This window comes from Drosophila nasuta, chromosome 2R (assembly GCF_023558535.2).
Source record: "Drosophila nasuta strain 15112-1781.00 chromosome 2R, ASM2355853v1, whole genome shotgun sequence".
Lineage (NCBI taxonomy): Eukaryota > Metazoa > Arthropoda > Insecta > Diptera > Drosophilidae > Drosophila > Drosophila nasuta.
The window spans coordinates 3,238,324-3,257,323 of NC_083456.1; the positions used below are offsets into that span (position 1 = coordinate 3,238,324).

Here is a 19,000-nt window from a genome sequence, read left to right on the forward strand (position 1 = left end):
TGTCAAAAAATTAAATGCAATTCGCATTTAGTGATACATATTTGTAAGGGCAAGTATTTATGTTCTCTAAACCAGAATTACAGGATGCGAAATAAGTGAGCTGGTGAAATGGAAGACAGAAATAAAAAAGGAGCCGCCATGCACTTGTCTGATGGGCACTCGTAGTAGTGTGCGTGTACGAAATACAAGAGATGAACCCTCACACATGTAGTTGTAAAACGAATTTTAAATTGCTTATGCATTTGTAGGGGTGCTGTTGCCAATCTCGAAAACTGCCTTTTAAAATTTTTACGAACTCGTCTGTGGTTCTTATTGTATTTACACAGCATCAGTCAATGCTGTTGATCGCTGTTTGTAACTTCATCAGCTGACCAGCAGCGTGCATTTTACAACACTATTTTCGCTTACAGCAAACTAACTGGCTACGAATTCAACTTTGACCAATTAGCGTACAGGCATTCAGGGTTAGCCTTGAAAGCGGCATTAAGTACCAATAGCAACAACATGATGAAGATGGAGACGAGGGCGAAGAAATAAATATACAACTTACCTAAATGAACGTTGGATGATAATGCTGATTCCACTGTTACTGCTACTGCTGTTTGCCAACTTCTGCTACTACCAACAACATACACTGAATGTTTTGTTCTCACCGCATTTAACATTCCAAAGCGACTGGGACTTTTTTTTGTTGCTGACAAAGACGCGCTGCCGCTGCCGTCGTCGTCGTCCTAGCGCCGTTTATTTGCCCCAGCTGCAGTATTAACAACTGAGGTTGTTTATGTTAACGTTAAATTTTAATTCCGAATGCTTTTTAGATCACTTGATGTTGTTTTAACAGTTACAAATAAATGGCACTCTCACACAACAGTACATTTAGGATACACGCTCACGCATACGCATTAACACATACACCCACGTCGATGCCGTCGATATAGAATAATGATGCGCAAAGTGCGGTGTGGCGAAGAGGTTAGTTGGTATTTTTCCGCGCCTTGTCGTCCCTATGTATATTTCATATATATAAATATGTATATATATATGGATGTAAGCACACACACACGCGCTGTCTATAACAATGTGATGGTGAACTTTACTTCGTCGTACTTGCCCGAGAAAGAAGGAAGAAGTACCGAAGGTTTTTTCTTCTTTTTCTTTTTTTTACATGCGTTCCTTTCTTTGCCTTTGCAGAAAAGCGGCGGCGATTAAACAAGTTGGATTTCTGCTTTAGGGGCCACAGTTGTGTAAAACTTGAGTGTACGCGTTTTAGTTGGTGTTTCGAAATGTTTTATAGGTTTATGAATTGTTTTGCTTCCACTTATGTATAATATGTTTGTAAGTAAATAATTGTTCGCTATTGCGCTGTTGCCTCTGCTTCTTCTGCTGCTGCTTTTTGCTCTGCTTCCACTGTGTGTGTGTGTCTGTCTTTGTTTTCTCAGTTCATTGAAATTTCACCCGAACGCGAATTTGGGGTAAATTCGCTTGGCAATCAATGCACCTTTCACGTTGTGCACAATCGACCGCACTTTAATTAAACACAGGCAAATGCCTAAAATTTACAATTGCAAGGCTATAATCAATTTTTGTGCGCTCGAAAAACGCTTAAAATGTACACAAAAATGTTCCGCAAAAAACTTTTGTGGCTCGTCACATACGAATACAAACACACAAAAGACGGGGACGGATAATTTTTATCGATGTTGCAATGTTATCGATGTATGCGATAGTAGCGTTGTCACAGCCACCAGGGTTGTCTTGGTGTCTTTTTTTTTAAAGGAGACCAATGCACGCCATATAATAAAATAAATAGTGTATTATAATAATGTGTGTTAACTAAATTGTTTCATTTTGCGATTTTAGCATAATCAAAAGTGGTTCGAAATTTTTTACAAATTTATTTACAACTATAAACAACAGTGGATCCGAATTAATCGATTGTTGACAACAGTTTTGCATGCGGCTTTTTAAGTTGTGCATTTTCTCTGTTTTGCAATAAATAATTCAATATAAAATATGGCTGATCCGAATTCAGATGATGAAAGTGGTAAATGTAAACTGCATAGAATTGGCTGATATATGTTTATCAACTTCTCACATTACAGGTTCCGGTTCTGGAAGCAGTCGAAGTGGCAGTCGAAGCGTCACTCCGCAAGGCAGCGCAGTGGGGTTGGTTTTTAATTTGAATTGTGTAAATTGAGTTATGTGGCTTATTTGATATTACACTGTTGCAGCTCACCAACAGGCAGTCGCAAGTCAGGGAGTGGCAGCGATCGATCGCGCTCTGGCTCCAGATCCTCTGGATCGCGGTCTCGATCACGTTCCGTATCGGGATCACCTCGCAGTGCTCGGTCTGGCTCAGCTGGCAGTCGGCGGTCTCGCTCCAGATCAGCACACAGCCAGCATGATGAGGCTCCGGCTCGTTCCCACTCTCGATCTCGCTCCCACTCTCGTTCCCGCAGCGCAACTCCACACAGCAAGCGCTCCAAGTCGGGCGGCAGTGGCAAAGAGGATTCACGATCAAATTCGCCAAACCTGCAAATTGATGACCGGCGTGCCGCATCGAAGAGCAAGAGTCGCAGTCGCAGTGGCAGTCGAACCCCGTCTCGATCAAGATCGCGTTCGCGCTCAAAGTCTGGAACACCGCGTTCCAGGCGCACATCGCGTAGCAGGAGCCGAAGCGGATCAGGCTCTGGATCTGGCAGTGAAATAGGCGCGTCCCGGAAGAAGCAGAGCCGCAAAAGCGGCAGCGACAGCGATGCAACATCGCCGAAAAAAGCGAAGAAGGCACGCTTGATTGACTCTGACAGCGATGAGGATGCATCGGTAAGGAAGTAATTCTCTACTTGTTTCACTAATTCAATTCTAACAATTAATGCAGCCTAAGAAAGCTCCCGCAGCTTCGGACATCTTTGGCGATGCGGATGACATCAGTGACGATGACGATACGGCCAAATCTCCAGCGGGCAGCGCAGCACGCTCACGTAGCCGCAGTCTGAGCAAGTCTCGATCTCGTAGTCGTTCCGTTAGCCGCTCCCGCAGCCGTTCTCGCTCACGTTCCCGTGACGCAGATGCGCGACAAACACAGACAACAGCTGCCAAGGAGCTCGAGCCGGAACCTTTACCCGAGACGCGCATCGAAGTAGAAATTCCACGCATATCCGCTGATCTTGGGAAAGAGCAGCATTTCATCAAATTGCCCAATTTTTTATCCGTTGTTACACATCCATTCGATCCCGAGACGTACGAGGATGAAATCGACGAGGAAGAAACCATGGATGAAGAAGGTCGTCAGCGCATCAAGCTCAAAGTGAGCAACACGATTCGATGGCGTGAGTTTATGAATAACAAAGGCGACATGGTTCGCGAGTCGAACGCTCGCTTCGTTCGCTGGTCTGATGGCAGCATGAGTCTGCACTTGGGCAATGAGATTTTCGATGCCTATCGCCAGCCGCTGGTTGGCGATCACAACCATTTGTTTATTCGCCAAGGCACCGGTCTCCAGGGACAGTCGGTATTCCGGACGAAGCTCACATTCCGTCCGCACTCGACCGAATCGTTTACCCACAAGAAGATTACCATGTCTCTCGCGGATCGATCGAGCAAAACGAGTGGCATTAAGATACTCACTCAGGTTGGTAAGGATCCCACCACAGATCGCTACTCACAGCTCAAGGAGGAAGAAGCCAAGCTACGACTCGCGATGCGCACTCAGCACAAGGCGCAGCCCAAAAAGAAGAAGGCTGGCGCTGGTGAAGCTCTCATCGGTGGCGGCAATTCGTCCTATCAACATGATGATGGCAGTGATGACGAGAATGCCATTAGCCTTAGTGCTATCAAAAATCGCTATAAGAAGGGCGGCAGCGGTGGTCAATCGGAACCAAAAGCCTCAACCATTTACTCTTCCGATGACGACGAGGGCTCTGACTTTGAGGCGCGTCGCAGCAAAAAGGTGAATAAGGCCAAGGCTAGCAAAGCCCTACGCGACTCGGATAGCGAATCCGATGCTGGTAGCGGCAAAAGCGGGGCAGCAGGCAGTGCCGCAAGTGGAAGTGGCAGCGGCAGCGACAACGAGAGCCGCAGAAGCGGCAGCAAATCTGGAAGTGGCAGCGGCAGTGGCTCTGATAGTGGCAGCGGCAGTGGCAGTGACAATGATGATTAGTTTGTGGAACCCAGCGAAAGATTTATTTGTGCATGACTAAACTGAGAAATGTAAAAAATAATAATAAATTGGGCGACATATATCAAATCTATTTACGCAAGAGATATCCCGATCTAAAATAATAAAATGGTGAGATACTGATTTTAGTCTCTGAGAGGTGACAGCGCTGTAAAGAGAAATCTTAAAATTAAAAGAAAAACATACTTTCCAATATGTATTTGTTTTGCTTTGATTTAAATATATTTTCCATAAATTATTCCTTAAATACTTTATTTTTTATACAATTAGTCTATGCTGCGTTAAACATTTACGATTTATGTGCCGTTAGTTATGATGGTATTACTTCTTAGTTATGTATGTAAATATCTACTATACAACTGAATTCGAAAAGACTCTCCAGTTTTTACGTTTGATGAGGGATTCTTCATTCGACAAAAGGTACACGTTCTACATTTGCATTTTTATTGGTTTTGGGTTCTATAAATATATATTATTATGTATACGCATCTAAAAAAGAAGTTATTGCATACTGTTCTCGTAAACAATTAAATTATTCACTTTGACGGGTTTAGTCATATCTTTGAAAAAATGATTGTGCGACAATTTGTTGTCAATCTTTAAATAACACTCTATAAATGCTAAATCAGCTCTGTAAAATTGCTTTTCTAGTTAGACGTACATACATACGATATATTCACATACATGTATGTACATATATAGTACATGTGTTATGTATGTGGATCGGATTCATTAGATGTGTGTGGAGTGTGAGAAAATGCGCAGTATAAAGTAAGGCAGTTCTGTTCTCTATAATTTTTGTTGTTTGTGCAATTCGATATAATATTTGGGGTTTAAACATCAATGTTATCTGATTCCATTAAGTACATGACTGACTGACTAACTGATTCACAACAGCTTCGCTCGCTCTCTTTATGCATATATGTATGTTACAATGTATAACGATTTGCAGTCATCTTTTGCGATTTTTCATCTATATAATACTCACAAATGCTTCTGAAGTTTGGCTACACATGTCATGTATTAATACAGGCCGAATTCGAATTTCATCTCTCTTTTGATTAGTAGCACAAATACATTCATACTCAGGCACGCATACACACACACACACACCCGCACACACACACACTCTGACATGCAAACTCACATGGAGTCCATTGTCCGCTTATATTATTCACAATCCACATTTACAGTTGTGGTTGGTGTGTGGCTCCCATAAATGCTGTTTCTCCTCTCCTCACGTCCCCGCCTTTACCCCAATACCTTCTGCTACTCTATATGCATTTTTCTCTTTTCTCTTTGAGTCACCCTGATAACACGCTCGCGTTTAACAAAGAATTATGAATATGGTTCTTGTTGATGTAGTTGTTGTTGTTGCTCTCGTCGTTTTTGTTTAAGAAAATTGCACAAAATGCATTTGGTAGCCATGTTGTAGAAAAGTTCCTTCATCAGCAGGCCTAAATAATGAAAAGAAAATATTATAAGTTTACATATAGTCGAGTGAAACAATTGTTTTTGTTTTGTTTTTGTATCTGTCAGCAGCTTAAATGATGTACTAGACCGTGGCGTTAAATGCAACTTTAACTGGGGCTGGGCTGAGTATAAACTGTTCACTACTCATCAAAGCACAACTGCGAAAGGGGGATGAAGCGGCAAGAAAGGTTGTTGTCAGATATAATCTGCACTGCGGACCCCAATTAAATGGCTGCATATCATGCACGTGAGCGAATAATTCGACAAATTAAATTGAATCCTCACTTGGTTGTGGAAATATCACTTGTATCACCTTGTAATGGCCAGTACAAAGTGTATTGAACTCTTCCAGCTGTAAAGCTTGTTCTTGGCTTATACGAAATATAACTGAATACGTTTTTTTACTCCAACAATTCCTAATTTAAGGAAGCTTGAACTTTCTCAGAGGTAGTCAGAAATGCATGGTTAAATAGAATCTGCTGTTGACTGATTACCTTTTAGGATCAGATATACTATTCTACTGTATTCCCCCTTTTTAATACACTTAAAGTTGGCGCTTAAATATAATTCTCAAAATTTATATGGCCTATAACAACGTTGTTTATTCTAGTGAGTATTGATTCGCCTTGGGTCGCTTGCTTATTAGTTCAATAAAAGCACCGCAAACATCAACACAGACAGACAGCTGGCAACAACACTTTGAGTATTGATCGTCACCTTGCTAAAGTGTTGTTGGTCGTTTCAAATTGCACATTTGCATATCGCTTGAAAACAAGTTGACTAACGCATACAATTTATAAAATGGTTCTAGAGATGAGTAGTCTACAGTTGATGTTGATATGAACGATAATGAATAATTTTAAATAACATGAAAGACTTTTAGGCATATTTTTGAGGACATAGTTCAGTTGAATCTTTTCGTAGATATTCTTTTTACAATATAAATAATAAAATTTGCTTTAATATTATATAAAAATTAGAAATAAATATATTTAAAATTTTTTGTTCAAATATGGAACTACTAAACATATTGTTGAATAAAAACACTACAAGTTAAAGTATATAATCATAAACCATGTCATTTTATATGTACTTTCATAATGCTAACTGATTCAACTTTCGATTACTCAGTGATAGCCACGCCCACACTTGCATCGATCAGTTAACTTACATGCAGCGAATGTATCGAGTTTGTTTCATAGCCGCCCTTGCTCTGCATTTGGGTTGAGATCGCATTGAGCCGGTTGGCGGATAACTCTACATCGGCAGATCCAATGTGCCCAGTATGCACAAAGTTTGTGGGGTTGCCGATCATGGAGCGATCGATGCGCAGGCGTTGATGGGGACGGCGTGAGGGGGATCGCTGCTGTTGGAAACAGCAGGAGAACCATTGCAGCCAAATCTCGCCAGTGGATGCCATTTTTTGTGCTACTTTTCCCGACAGCGGCCTCTCAGTCTTATTATTGCGTGGATTGTTATAAATGATGCCCGTGATTCCGGTGGTGCTCATGGGATTGACACTGCCGTTTCCGGCCAGATTGAAGTCTTTCTGCGCGAATCACGCGCTTTCCTGCAAAAACAAACACAAAACAGTTGCTGTTACTTTAAGTCCAAACTGGTCTGCAAAGCTACTACAAACTTCTTTGAAACCACAATACCATACAATATAGAATTCAAAAACCAACGACCCTATCAACAAAACAATTTTAGTTCTTACTGATTCTCTGCTCTACTTGTTCCTCATCTTTTCACATGGCTACACCTCCAAGCAAGCTTTGAATTGATGAAGCTTTCGACCACTGAACGAAGAAAACGGCAGAAACCAGAATACAATACATTACATATTTTTTGTAAGCCTCAGGGGAGGTGGAATGGTTTGAAATAAAAAGAAGCAACAACAATTAATTGGCACTTTTAGGTAATTAAAATCGAATGAAAGACATAAAAAGTTGAGAAAGAGAAAAATTGCATGAAGTGTGGTAGAAACAAGATGAAATCAGCAATTCACTGCTCACAAAACCTTTACGCTGATGAATTGTCAATACTCTTTTTTTCAATCTAATCTAAATAACAACTAAAAAAATGTGTCTATTATTGAAAAAAAAATTCATTTTTAATGCACAAATTAGCTAATAATATAGTAAATGCCAACAAAAACTTATAAATAAATAGATGTATGAATATATGTATTTTAAATAAAAAAAAATACATTTTTATGAGATATTGAGATACAAAATATTAACATAGTCAAATTGATGCCCTTCCATTTTAAGTCTTTTCCATTGAAGTCTCCAAATTATATAAAGTGGTGCATCACCATCTGTTATTCTTTTTTTTTTTTGCTTAGGAGAAAATTATTTGGATTACCTACATCATAATGATAAATTTGATGGAACAATACTTAAAATGAATTCAACATATTTTATAATTTAAATATAATTTTATGCAATTGTCTTAGATGACCAATTAAAAGAACTCCAATTAATCTCAATAAAAACGCATACTGAAGAATATTAAAATTTAATCCATATAAAAATTTGATCAAAATTTAAATTCTAATAGAAAATAGACTAAAATTCTGAATTCATAATGTTTGCTATTAATTGCAATGGAACAATAACTACTACGTGTATTCAAGTGTATTCGTGCATTGCATTTACTATCAATTATAATCTATTAAAGAAGAACATACCGTGTCTTGAAGTAAATACTATTCTCTGCATAGAGTAATTTTAGTTCTATTGTAAGAAATACGACTGAAGCTAAAGCCAAGTGTTTGGCACAGTTTTGACTTAGTGAATGACTAACTACTGTTTGACGAACTGTTGGTAATGTTGCCTTCATTAAGTGACAACATTTTCCACGCAATTTCCTACGTCACACAAACTTCTTGAGCTTTCTACGCAAGTTCGACACATAACGTTTGCCATGCACTGTTGCTCTGCTGCTGTTTCTGTTATTTTTGTTATTTTCTGTCGGTGTTTTATACATTTTTGTCTGCCTCTGCCATTTTCTTGAGCAATTAAAGCTGCTCGAGTGTCTTTAATGCGCAGTGAAAACGAAATGAAAGTGGTAGAAGGCAATGCTGACGATGGTGATGGTGATGGAAAGAGGCGGGGATAGAAACGAAGACAGACTCATACATACATGAGGACGGTTGACGAGCTAAAGTTGACTTCGTTTTAATAGTGGTCATTGAACATATATTTATACATACTTATGTATGTGTGTCTGTGTGTATAAAGCAATAGAGCAATAGCAACACGTAACGAAGAGAGCGAGAGAGATAGTGGGAGCTTTTGGAGGAATAGACATTAAATGTGGCAAAGCATTTACGATTTTTGTGTCAAAGGGTTATTAAAGTAAAAGATGCTAAATGGGGATAAGCAACATGACCTATACATATGATTTTATAAAGTATATGTATATATGTAAGTAAAAGCGTATGAGTGTGTGCAAGTTCATGCTTAGCCGCTTTTGTTTTACAAGTCAGCAGGCATAATTAATGCGTTGGAAATCGAGTCTGGGCTTTATCACAAATGGTGTCCGCAGCGGATGAAAAAACGAAAGCTCAAGCACCGTTAATTATCTACATACATACTATGAACCAAGACGTCCAACATATAACAGCAGTAGAAAATAAATTGATAAAAATGAAAAAATAAACAATCAATTCAATTACTCTTTGCAATAATATCATAAACAAATGGATTTCCAATGAGCACTCCAATGCGTCTGTTTCTCTGTCGTGCTATTTCTCGCAATTGTTTATACATTTGTATTTTGTATTTGCTTATGGTTTATGGTTTTTTATATCTTCTTGCAGTTGCTGACGTCATCAGATCACAGCAAAAGCAATAGCAACAGCTCCATATGCCGGCAAAACCCAGTCGAGGTTATTGAATTTCACTAACAAAAATCAGACAATAAAATCTTCACAACACACCTTAAAAAGTGCACCTCAATATTGAATGAACATTTACTATCGATTTTTTATTCCCTTATTACATTTAAATTTTTATTTATATTTAAACTTTTATTTCTGTGCAATTAATTTCGAAAAAGATAGCATTTAAATGATACTTGAATAAACATTTCTCCAATCCATTTGCCTTGTCTAATGTTGCAAAACACTTTAAGAGGTCAACAATCTTTTAACGTTTGCAATTAAGCAAACAGCTGTTGAGATGATCTTAACATAAGCATGTTATGTGATGTAAAATTAAAGTTAACATTGACTGTTAGACAGAATTTTTACCGTCTTACAATGTTAACATGTCCTCCTCCCTCTCTGGCTCTTCTTTTTCATCCTCATCGTGCATTTTAAAAGTGAGTCATCGCAAAAATAAGATTAACCCGCACTTGCCGGCAAGTTTGTTTGTCTTTCATTGTGAAGCAAGTTGGAGGAAACAAGATGTGGTAATTTGAATGTGACCCATATAAAATAGTCCAAAAGCAATTCACACGCGTCAAAGACGTAAACATTAAGCATTTATGCAAAACAAAATAAAAAAGGCTATACCATGTATTTTGCACAACGGAAATGAGAAAATGTCTGCAATCCAAATTCAAAATACAAATATTACATCATTTTTGGGTTGAACAAGAAAAACCAAAAGAAAGGAAGGGCATTAAATATGCAAGCGACGACGACGACGAATAACACAACCAGTTTCAGTTTTGCATGCAAAAGTTCAAGAAACCAATAAAACATACATTTTGGGATTCCATAAAACGAATCAGTGTGATGTGATGACAATAAAACAATAAGCGCTTGATTCGATAGTATAATGAACAGACAAAACAAGAACGGTATATAGTGATTGCTAGTCATCTTTTATTACACATTTATAGTCATATCTGCTGTATATTGTTTATTCGCAACTGGTTTAACAATAATCATCAAAGAACATTCACTGCACTCAACAATCATTTCACTTGCTTTCAGATGCTCACTCTCTCCCTCTCGTACTTGTTGTTGTTGTTGTTGCGCTGACTCATCATCAAGCACATATTGACCGCCGCAGCGACAATTGTACGCATAGGCAAAGCTCAGAGTTGCCGTCTCTTTGTCTGATTTGTTCGTTTCAGCCCTTTCCTCCTCCTCGTCTTCCATAACTTGTACGCGCTGCATGTCGCTTAATGCGATTGTGGCATAAATGTTGATGTGCGTTTGAAATTTGGTCTGCAATAATTCGGCATCATAGAGTTTACGCTTTATGGGATCTTTTAGTGTATTCCAGGCCTTGTTTATCGCATTAAAATTGCTGTTGTCACTCTCTCGATTTGGGTCGTTCTCATTGGCATTTACAGTTACAGTTCCTACATTGCTCTCTTCACTCTGTTTTTGTTGTTGAATTTTATCTGGATGGCATTGTAGAATTAATTGCTTATAATTGCGCTTAAGCTCTTCAAAAGTTGCCGTTGTCGGTACATTGAGCAGCTCGTAGAAGTTTACGTTTGCCATCTGCAGGGAAAAAGAGCATAAATAAGACATAAACCATATATTTCTGTATTTGCATACTTACATTTAGTTTTTAAAAGTTTGCGACAAACAAAATTTTCACATTTTTTACTCGCGTGTTGATCATATTATACGACGTTTACTATCACTGGCTGATCCGAACAGCTGTTTGTTTTTACGCACTGTTTTAATGGGAATTTTAATATTCAAAAATATTCTTTAGGAGAGAAAGAGTACGAATAAAGAAGCTATGCGCGTTGCTAGGCTATCATCAAATATGGAGAATTCATTAGGAAAATTAATACCGTTTTCTGGCTGTTCGAAAGATTCTCTTGCTATTTTGTCTCTACAAACTTGTCGTCATTGGCAACAAACACGCAAACACACATACGCGCGCAGATAAGTTGCCAAAAGTAGAACACTCAAATTGTCAAAAAGCAAGAGTCAAGCGCCAAATGCACTTGGAAAGAAGGAAACAAGGTTAACAAACTGGTTCGTTGAAAACCTCATATATAAAGAAAATAAGTAAAGCAGCAAAACGATGCATGCATTGACCCAATTTAAATTTGTTTGTACCACAAAAAAAACTTGTAATGCCAAAAAATGGGAAATGGGGAAAGGCAAAATAAAGAGACAGACAGAAAGGATGAAGAACTGCGTTGAGGAGGGGAGTGAAAGAAACGTTGCATACATTGTGAACATTGTATGTTTGTGAAATGCATTTAATTAAAAGTAAACGCAAAGAATACTAATTATTATTTGAAGGAAATCAACGGAGTCCATATAAACATTGGTAGACATGCCACAAACCCCAACACAAACCACACATAAAATATAAATAAATATGTATGTATATTTGTGTATTTCTCATTCGATGTTTCACATTAAAATAAGACTTGCCTTATAAGGTGTTGACTTTTTCCTGTCGGCAACAGAAACGTGTCGACGCTACTGCTTCTGCTGTGTTGTGCTTATATGACTGAATTGATGATGATCTCGTTGATTTTTGGTTTTTTTTTTGTTTTGGGACCAGTTAATTGGAGAATTAGAAACCACAGCCTTTGTTTAATATTATTCTGTTGAACACAGCTTTTTGCACAAACACACTGCACACGCGATACATTTGCATAGCCATTGGCCGTCGTCAGCACCTTTTTCAAAATGTATTTATTTATATTTTCGTTCCATTTATTTACAACTTTTGTGTAAACAATTTTGGCACCGCGAACAACAACGATCCACCCCAGTCGAAGTCAAATCAAACCTAATAATAACTTATTTAAAAGTGTGACCGTGTAATGTTAAACTAAAATTATCACATATTGCAACACTACAATCGATATCGAAAAAGCATCCCTGTAGCAATTAACTTTTTGTGGTATGCAATTTTCCAAAGCAGCTCTGCCGTATGACGCCTGAACTGTCAAGTCGGTTTCCGCTTTCTTTCCGTGCGGTTCTTAAACATGACTGGTTTAACGAACAGGGTAAGTGCCAATATTTTGGCTAAAAAACCGTGTTAATGTCACCCAAACTTGAACAAATGTATGGAAATCGGTAGTTAAACCAATATGCTATGCGAAAATGTGACATTTGAGTTAATTTTATCACGCTACAGTGTTGTTTTAAGTGCGCAAAAGTTGGATCTGTGTACACGTGCACAACAAGAGCCTTTTGAGGAGGGTGATGGAAGTGCTTTCAAAAATTTGTTTGTACTTGAGTGCACTTTGCGTGGAATACGGTGAACACCTATGACCAACTCATATTAATGTGTCAATATTTTCTAGGGTTTTCTCAGCTACGTACATTTGTTTATGTCTGACAATTGCTCATAACCTCACTTAGTTCACTAGTTTCTAAAATGTTTTTTCTCTTAATTTGCAGACCGTTGTTATTGATGGTCGCGGCCATTTGCTTGGCCGTCTGGCCTCCGTTGTCGCCAAGTACTTGTTGCAAGGCGGCAAGGTGGTTGTGGTGCGCTGCGAGGAGCTGAACCTCTCTGGTCACTTCTACAGAAACAAAATTAAGTTTTTGTCCTACTTGCGCAAACGTTGCAACGTTAATCCCGCTCGTGGTCCCTTCCACTTCCGGGCTCCCTCCCGTATCTTCTACAAGGCTGTACGAGGTGAGTGTTTCATCAAGAACTGACATTGTTTTGTTTACCATGATGTACCAATTATTTTACCTACATTATTTGAACGAAGAAAATACATGTAAACAAAACATGACTGAGTCCTAGACACAACAAGTATCTTACACACAAGCTACCAATGTATTTACTAATTTATATCGTTTTATTTGTAGGTACGTAAACGTGACTTATTTGTGTCTGGTTTAAGATGTCGTGATGATTAATATTCTTACCTACATTATTTGAACGAGAAACCGTGTAACAAATATTCAACTGATCCAATTTAATGAAATTTCTTTATATATAATGAATGCAATGGATATGAATATTAATCAATACTTTTACTTTTCAGGCATGATCCCACACAAGACCAAGCGTGGCCAGGCTGCACTTGCTCGTCTGCGTGTCTTCGATGGCATCCCATCCCCCTATGACAAGCGTCGTCGCGTTGTCGTCCCCATCGCATTGCGCGTGCTTACTCTGCGTTCCGACCGCAAATACTGCCAGGTTGGTCGTCTGTCGAGCGAGGTGGGCTGGCACTACCAGGATGTGATTAAGAGCCTGGAGCGCAAGCGTAAGGCAAAGTTGCGCGTCACCCTCAAGCACAACAGAGAAATGAAGAAGTTGACAGTGAAGGCGCGCGAGAATATTGCCAAGGCTGCCGAACCTTTCAACAAAATCATCCAATCCTACGGCTACGAGGTTTAAGAAGCGCCACAACAAGAACATTTACAGCCGACTTTGCTTGTATAAGCGTAGCGTTTTTTAAAAGAATAAAACAACATCGTAAGTTTAAAAAAAGGATAAATTTGTGTTTATTATTTCATATGATACATTGTTTCTGTGACAAAACGACGTGCTATTTATTGTTATCTGATTAACGTTTTCGTTCTTATTCGATACGTTACATCTAATTGCCGCAAGTTGTGGAAACACAATTGAAGTTAAATCAACATCCCCTCAAAGATGTAATGAATTATTCTTGGATGAATGAAGTGTATTAAAAGTAGATCTGAAATTACACCTGTGACGAGGTGTGACCATAAGCAAAATATTAATAATTTGCGATTTGAGAGCGAGGATATATACCAAACAACACGACCAGCCATAATTGTCACTTGGTTACACTACATATAGTATTTTGATACCTTTTCAAACGCGCCCTTTTAAGGAGCTATTATATTTTACAGTTTTTTTTTTCAATAAATTCATACCAAAAATATTACGTTTATTAACATCATATGCTACTCAATAATTATTTCCAATAATTGGCGCTCAAATCAAAATAATCGATTTTTTTGCGGAAAAAAATGAATCGATGAAAATCGAATCGATTCTAGCTCTGGCATTCATTTATTGAGATCATCTCGTTATGTCAAGCTTCAAGGACAAAGTAATTATAGTAACAGGTGCTAGCTCCGGTATAGGAGCAGGAGCTGCTGTCCACCTGGCCAGTCTAGGAGGCCTACTCACAATCGTGGGTCGCAATGTGGACAAACTGAAGGAAACTGCCGACAAAATTGTGGCAGTTGGAGGTTCTCCTGCGTTACAACTACAAGCGGACATGAACAACGAGGCCGATGTGGAAAATATTGTTACGGCAACGCTTGAGAAACACGGGCGTATCGATGTGCTTGTCAACAATGCTGGCATCTTGGAAACCGGTACCATTGAGAACACTTCGTTAGCTCAATACGATCGCGTGATGAACACAAATATACGTGCCGTTTATCAATTAACTATGCTGGCCACTCCCGAGTTGATCAAGACCAAAGGTAACATAGTTAACGTTTCCAGCGTAAATGGCATTCGATCCTTCCCTGGCGTGCTGGCGTACAATGTGTCTAAGGCAGCAGTGGATCAATTGACTCGCTGTGTGGCTCTCGAGCTGGCATCCAAGAAAGTTCGCGTCAATTCAGTTAATCCTGGTGTTATTATAACGGAGATTCACAAACGCGGCGGCATGAATGATGCTACCTATCAACAGTTCTTGGAGCACTCTAAAACCACTCATGCCATGGGTCGCCCTGGCGATGTCACCGAGGTAGCGCAGGCAATCGCTTTCTTGGCCAGCGATGCTGCCAGCTTTACAACTGGCGTTAGTTTACCTGTGGATGGAGGAAGGCATGCGATGTGCCCACGTTAATTAACATAATTAGTTATTTTGGTGTGTTACGATGTTTGCATTTAATAAACATAACATTTTCAATAATTAATACTTGCAAGATTTCACTAACATCAATGCATTTGATGATCGTATTTTCGAATATCGTATTGTATTACGCCATTTTATTGTATTGCTTCCAAAAATAATTGCGTGCGAATTATTTTAATTATAAAGTAGCAGAATAGGCCAAGAATATTGTTAGCTTTTATCTCATTTGAATTTCACAACGCCGATCCCTCTCGAAAGCTCAATGCTAACTTATCGATAATGCTGCTATCGACTTGAACAAATTAACCGCTGCTGACAAACTTCAATGTCACGAATTCAATAGCGATTCTACTATCATTCTAAATAGACGTATCAACAGCACTATGCCGAGTTTCAAAGATAAAGTCATCATTGTGACAGGTGCCAGCTCTGGCATTGGAGCAGCAACTGCTGTACATCTCTCTAGCCTTGGTGGGCAGCTTGTGATTGTGGGGCGCAATGTGGCAAAGTTGAAGGAAACTGCTGACAATATTCTAGCAGCTGGCGGATCAGCTGCTCTGCAACTAGAAGCGGACATGAACAAGGAGTCAGATGTGGAGCAGATAGTTGCAGCTACGATCAAACAATTTGGAAAACTTGATGTACTTGTCAACAATGCGGGCATCATCGAGCTGGGCAGCATAGAGAACACTTCAGTGGAGCAGTACGATCGCCTGATGAACACCAATGTAAGAGCTGTCTACCAATTGAGCATATTAGCCACCCCAGAGCTGATCAAGACCAAGGGCAACATTGTGAACATTTCCAGCGTGAATGGCATTCGATCCTTCCCTGGTGTACTAGCTTATAATATCTCCAAGGCGGCTATTGATCAGTTTACACGGTGCGCAGCTCTTGAATTGGCGCCCAAAGGAGTGCGCGTTAATGCCGTCAATCCTGGCGTGATTATTACGGAATTGCAAAAACGGGGCGGACTCAACGACGAAGCCTACGCCAAATTTGTTGAGCGTGCTAAGGAGACACACGCCTTGGGGCGACCAGGAGAAGCGCGGGAGGTGGCAGCTGCCATTGCCTTTCTTGCTAGTGATGAAGCCAGTTTCTCGACGGGCATAAGTTTGCCTGTGGATGGCGGTCGTCATGCTATGTGCCCTCGCTGAATTGTCTATATTTAGCATTTAATAAATCATAAACAATCGCAGCTAAACAAATAGATTAATTAGCAGCTCAGTTTTTGTTCACGATTTGTATTTCACAACTCCACTTAAAAAACTTATCGATATACTTGATTATCGATTTGCAAGTTGTAAATAATAAATATTCAGCTCACATTATGACAAGAAATAAATATTAAAGAAAATTGATATTCCAGTAAAATAGTTTAATTTAATTCGAGAAGTAGCAAGAATAACATGAGTTGTTAAATAACGTTCGAGTAATAATTGACCTTTGAAAATAGCTAAACTCGTAAAATTAGCTAAATTGGTTATACTTGACCAGAGAAATTTATCGATTTGGCTCGTTTGTTGATAACTCGATAGGGTTTCAATTACTAGTCCATCAACGATAAGATTAAGATGCCGAGTTTTAAGGACAAAGTGATCATTATAACAGGTGCCAGCTCTGGCATCGGAGCAGCAACTGCCGTGCACTTGGCCAGTCTTGGAGGAAAGCTTGTGATTGTAGGGCGTAATGTGAAGAAGCTGAAGGAAACTGCCGACAATATTCTGGCAGTAGGAGGATCAGCTGCGCTTCAACTAGAAGTAGACATGAACAAGGAGGCAGATGTAGAGCAGATAATTCCAGCTACAATTAAACATTTTGGCAAACTGGATGTGCTTGTGAACAATGCCGGCATCATTGAGCTGGGTAGCATAGAGACCACTTCCTTGGAGCAGTATGATCGCATTATGAACACCAATGTGAGAGCTGTCTATCAATTAACCATCCTAGCCACTCCAGAGTTGATTAAAACCAAAGGTAACATTGTGAACGTGTCCAGTGTGTGCGGCTTGCGGTCTTTTCCCGGCGTGCTCGCCTACAACGTGTCCAAGTCAGCGGTGGATCAATTCACACGTTGTGTGGCTCTGGAACTAGCGTCGAAAGGAGTGCGTGTTAACTGTGTTAACCCTGGCGTGATTATCACAGAATTACAGAAGCGCGGCGGCTTGGATGATGATGCGTACGCCAAGTTTCTAGAACGCTCCAAGGAGACGCATGCATTGGGTCGCCCGGGAGAGGTGGGCGAGGTGGCTGCAGCCATCGCATTCTTGGCCAGCGAAGATGCCAGCTTCTCGACGGGTGTCAACTTGCCCGTCGATGGGGGTCGTCATGCAATGTGCCCGCGTTGAAGATGGCAGAGAAGTTCCAATAGAAACTAATGAACTCCAAGTCAATACCAATTTGTTGTATCACATTATATATAAAAACAATTGTGCTTTTAACGTTTATTAGTCTTGTAAATATGATTAAAATAAATGCCTTTTTGCTCAATAGGGGAGATTGTTACCTTCAGCGTGGACACATGGCGTGACGTCCCCCGTCAACAGCCAAACTGACTCCTGTGGTGAAGCTGGCCAAGTCACTGGCCAAGAATGCAATGGCATTAGCCACTTCATCCGTTGTGCCTGGCCGTCCTAGAGCGTGTGTGCTCTTCGAGTGCTCCAGGAACTTTTGATAGGTCACCTCATCCATGCCGCCGCGCTTGTGGAGATTAGTTACAGTAACGCCAGGATTCACGCAATTAGCACGCACACCTTTGGCAGCTAGTTCAAGGGCAACACAACGCGTTAATTGATCCACGCCCATTTTGGAAATGTTGTAGGCGAGTACGCCAGGGAAGGATCGAATGCCATTAACGCTGGATACGTTCACAATGTTGCCCTTGGTTTTGATTAGCTCAGGAGTGGCCAACATGGTTAAATGATAGATGGCACGCAGGTTGGTGTTCATCACGCGATCATACTGTTCCAGTGAAGTGTTCTCAATGCTGCCGCTTTCCAGGATGCCCGCATTGTTAACCAGCACATCGAGTTTGCCATATTTCTTCAAAGTCTCGCGCCACACTCGATCTGCATCATCCTCCTTGCTGATGTCGCCCACAACAACAGCGGGTGCTGAACCTATTTGTCTGCATTGATCTTCAACCTTCTTCAAATTCTCTACGTTACGTCCATTGAGCGCAAGGCAAGCACCAAGTTTTGCCAATTTGACAGCGGTTGCGGCGCCAATTCCGGAACTAGCGCCTGTTATGAGCACAACTTTGCCCGCAAAATTCATCTTATTTATGTATTGCGTTATTACGTAAACAGCTGGACTTTAAAAGCGCATCAACCGCAGCTTCTTGGGTCTTGTTTTTTTTTTTTCTTAGAGATAAAGCTTTTTTTGTCTTCTTTGATAAGAAATTTGTGCACATCTCTGTTTAATCTAATATACAATTTGTATATTCAAACTATTGTGCTAAATATACCAAAATTGTTACAGTGACTGGAGAAAGTAATGAAATAAGGAATTTATTTTAACTATTAGGATGAGAAATTTAATGTTAAATTTAGCGTTTGTTTTCCATTAGCAAAATAAACAAATAAAAACAAATAATAATTTATC

At 39.7% G+C, this 19,000-nt stretch overlaps 8 protein-coding genes across 9 annotated transcripts; 5 read left to right on the forward strand and 3 right to left on the reverse strand.

The window, feature by feature from the left end:
* Positions 1-1,784: 1,784 nt before the first annotated feature.
* On the forward strand, positions 1,785-4,415 carry LOC132784397 (another transcription unit protein). Its single transcript, XM_060790001.1, has 4 exons — positions 1,785-2,044; positions 2,103-2,166; positions 2,232-2,823; positions 2,879-4,415. Exons 1-4 carry the CDS (start codon positions 2,014-2,016, stop codon positions 4,157-4,159), a joined length of 1,968 nt encoding a protein of 655 aa, XP_060645984.1. The 5' UTR covers positions 1,785-2,013; the 3' UTR covers positions 4,160-4,415.
* Positions 4,416-4,617: 202 nt separating this feature from the next.
* Positions 4,618-12,152, reverse strand: LOC132784405 (CDC42 small effector protein homolog). The gene is made up of 3 exons (XM_060790009.1): positions 12,015-12,152; positions 6,822-7,220; positions 4,618-5,634 (listed from the first exon to the last, which is right to left on the reverse strand). Exons 2-3 carry the CDS (start codon positions 7,158-7,160, stop codon positions 5,626-5,628), a joined length of 348 nt encoding a protein of 115 aa, XP_060645992.1. The 5' UTR covers positions 7,161-7,220; positions 12,015-12,152; the 3' UTR covers positions 4,618-5,625.
* Positions 10,459-12,131, reverse strand: LOC132784402 (DPH4 homolog). 2 transcript variants are annotated; one of them, XM_060790007.1, is made up of 2 exons: positions 12,015-12,131; positions 10,459-11,117 (listed from the first exon to the last, which is right to left on the reverse strand). In XM_060790007.1, exon 2 carries the CDS (start codon positions 11,115-11,117, stop codon positions 10,491-10,493), a length of 627 nt encoding a protein of 208 aa, XP_060645990.1. In that variant the 5' UTR covers positions 12,015-12,131; the 3' UTR covers positions 10,459-10,490. The 2 variants fall into 2 exon arrangements, with proteins under 2 accessions (XP_060645990.1, XP_060645989.1); XM_060790006.1 differs by lacking the exon at positions 12,015-12,131 and adding an exon at positions 11,179-11,287.
* Positions 12,153-12,472: 320 nt separating the features above from the next.
* Positions 12,473-14,050, forward strand: LOC132784404 (large ribosomal subunit protein uL13). Its single transcript, XM_060790008.1, has 3 exons — positions 12,473-12,598; positions 12,996-13,236; positions 13,595-14,050. The coding sequence occupies exons 1-3, from the start codon at positions 12,578-12,580 to the stop codon at positions 13,948-13,950; spliced, it is 618 nt and encodes a 205-aa protein (XP_060645991.1). The 5' UTR covers positions 12,473-12,577; the 3' UTR covers positions 13,951-14,050.
* Positions 14,051-14,573: 523 nt separating this feature from the next.
* On the forward strand, positions 14,574-15,458 carry LOC132784400 (3-oxoacyl-[acyl-carrier-protein] reductase FabG-like). The gene has a single exon (XM_060790004.1). The coding sequence runs from the start codon at positions 14,615-14,617 to the stop codon at positions 15,386-15,388; it is 774 nt and encodes a 257-aa protein (XP_060645987.1). The 5' UTR covers positions 14,574-14,614; the 3' UTR covers positions 15,389-15,458.
* Positions 15,459-15,708: 250 nt separating this feature from the next.
* LOC132784406 (uncharacterized oxidoreductase TM_0325-like) lies at positions 15,709-16,554 on the forward strand. Its single transcript, XM_060790010.1, has one exon. It carries the CDS (start codon positions 15,781-15,783, stop codon positions 16,552-16,554), a length of 774 nt encoding a protein of 257 aa, XP_060645993.1. The 5' UTR covers positions 15,709-15,780.
* Positions 16,555-16,954: 400 nt separating this feature from the next.
* LOC132784399 (uncharacterized oxidoreductase TM_0325-like) lies at positions 16,955-17,887 on the forward strand. The gene has a single exon (XM_060790003.1). It carries the CDS (start codon positions 16,972-16,974, stop codon positions 17,743-17,745), a length of 774 nt encoding a protein of 257 aa, XP_060645986.1. The 5' UTR covers positions 16,955-16,971; the 3' UTR covers positions 17,746-17,887.
* Positions 17,827-18,824, reverse strand: LOC132784401 (3-oxoacyl-[acyl-carrier-protein] reductase FabG-like). The gene has a single exon (XM_060790005.1). The coding sequence runs from the start codon at positions 18,671-18,673 to the stop codon at positions 17,906-17,908; it is 768 nt and encodes a 255-aa protein (XP_060645988.1). The 5' UTR covers positions 18,674-18,824; the 3' UTR covers positions 17,827-17,905.
* Positions 18,825-19,000: the final 176 nt, after the last annotated feature.

Excerpts from the sequence above, each read along its gene's own strand:
- LOC132784405 (XM_060790009.1), bottom strand. The coding sequence starts at position 7,160 with ATGAGCACCACCGGAATCACGGGCATCATTTATAACAATCCACGCAAT.
- LOC132784399 (XM_060790003.1), top strand. The coding sequence starts at position 16,972 with ATGCCGAGTTTTAAGGACAAAGTGATCATTATAACAGGTGCCAGCTCT.
- LOC132784404 (XM_060790008.1), top strand. The coding sequence starts at position 12,578 with ATGACTGGTTTAACGAACAGG. Across the intron at positions 12,599-12,995 it reads TGACTGGTTTAACGAACAGG|ACCGTTGTTATTGATGGTCG; the intron begins GTAAGTGCCAAT and ends CTTAATTTGCAG. Across the intron at positions 13,237-13,594 it reads CTTCTACAAGGCTGTACGAG|GCATGATCCCACACAAGACC; the intron begins GTGAGTGTTTCA and ends TTTACTTTTCAG.
- LOC132784401 (XM_060790005.1), bottom strand. The coding sequence starts at position 18,673 with ATGAATTTTGCGGGCAAAGTTGTGCTCATAACAGGCGCTAGTTCCGGA.
- LOC132784397 (XM_060790001.1), top strand. The coding sequence starts at position 2,014 with ATGGCTGATCCGAATTCAGATGATGAAAGTG. Across the intron at positions 2,045-2,102 it reads GAATTCAGATGATGAAAGTG|GTTCCGGTTCTGGAAGCAGT; the intron begins GTAAATGTAAAC and ends CTCACATTACAG. Across the intron at positions 2,167-2,231 it reads CCGCAAGGCAGCGCAGTGGG|CTCACCAACAGGCAGTCGCA; the intron begins GTTGGTTTTTAA and ends ACACTGTTGCAG.
- LOC132784402 (XM_060790007.1), bottom strand. The coding sequence starts at position 11,117 with ATGGCAAACGTAAACTTCTACGAGCTGCTCAATGTACCGACAACGGCA.
- LOC132784406 (XM_060790010.1), top strand. The coding sequence starts at position 15,781 with ATGCCGAGTTTCAAAGATAAAGTCATCATTGTGACAGGTGCCAGCTCT.
- LOC132784400 (XM_060790004.1), top strand. The coding sequence starts at position 14,615 with ATGTCAAGCTTCAAGGACAAAGTAATTATAGTAACAGGTGCTAGCTCC.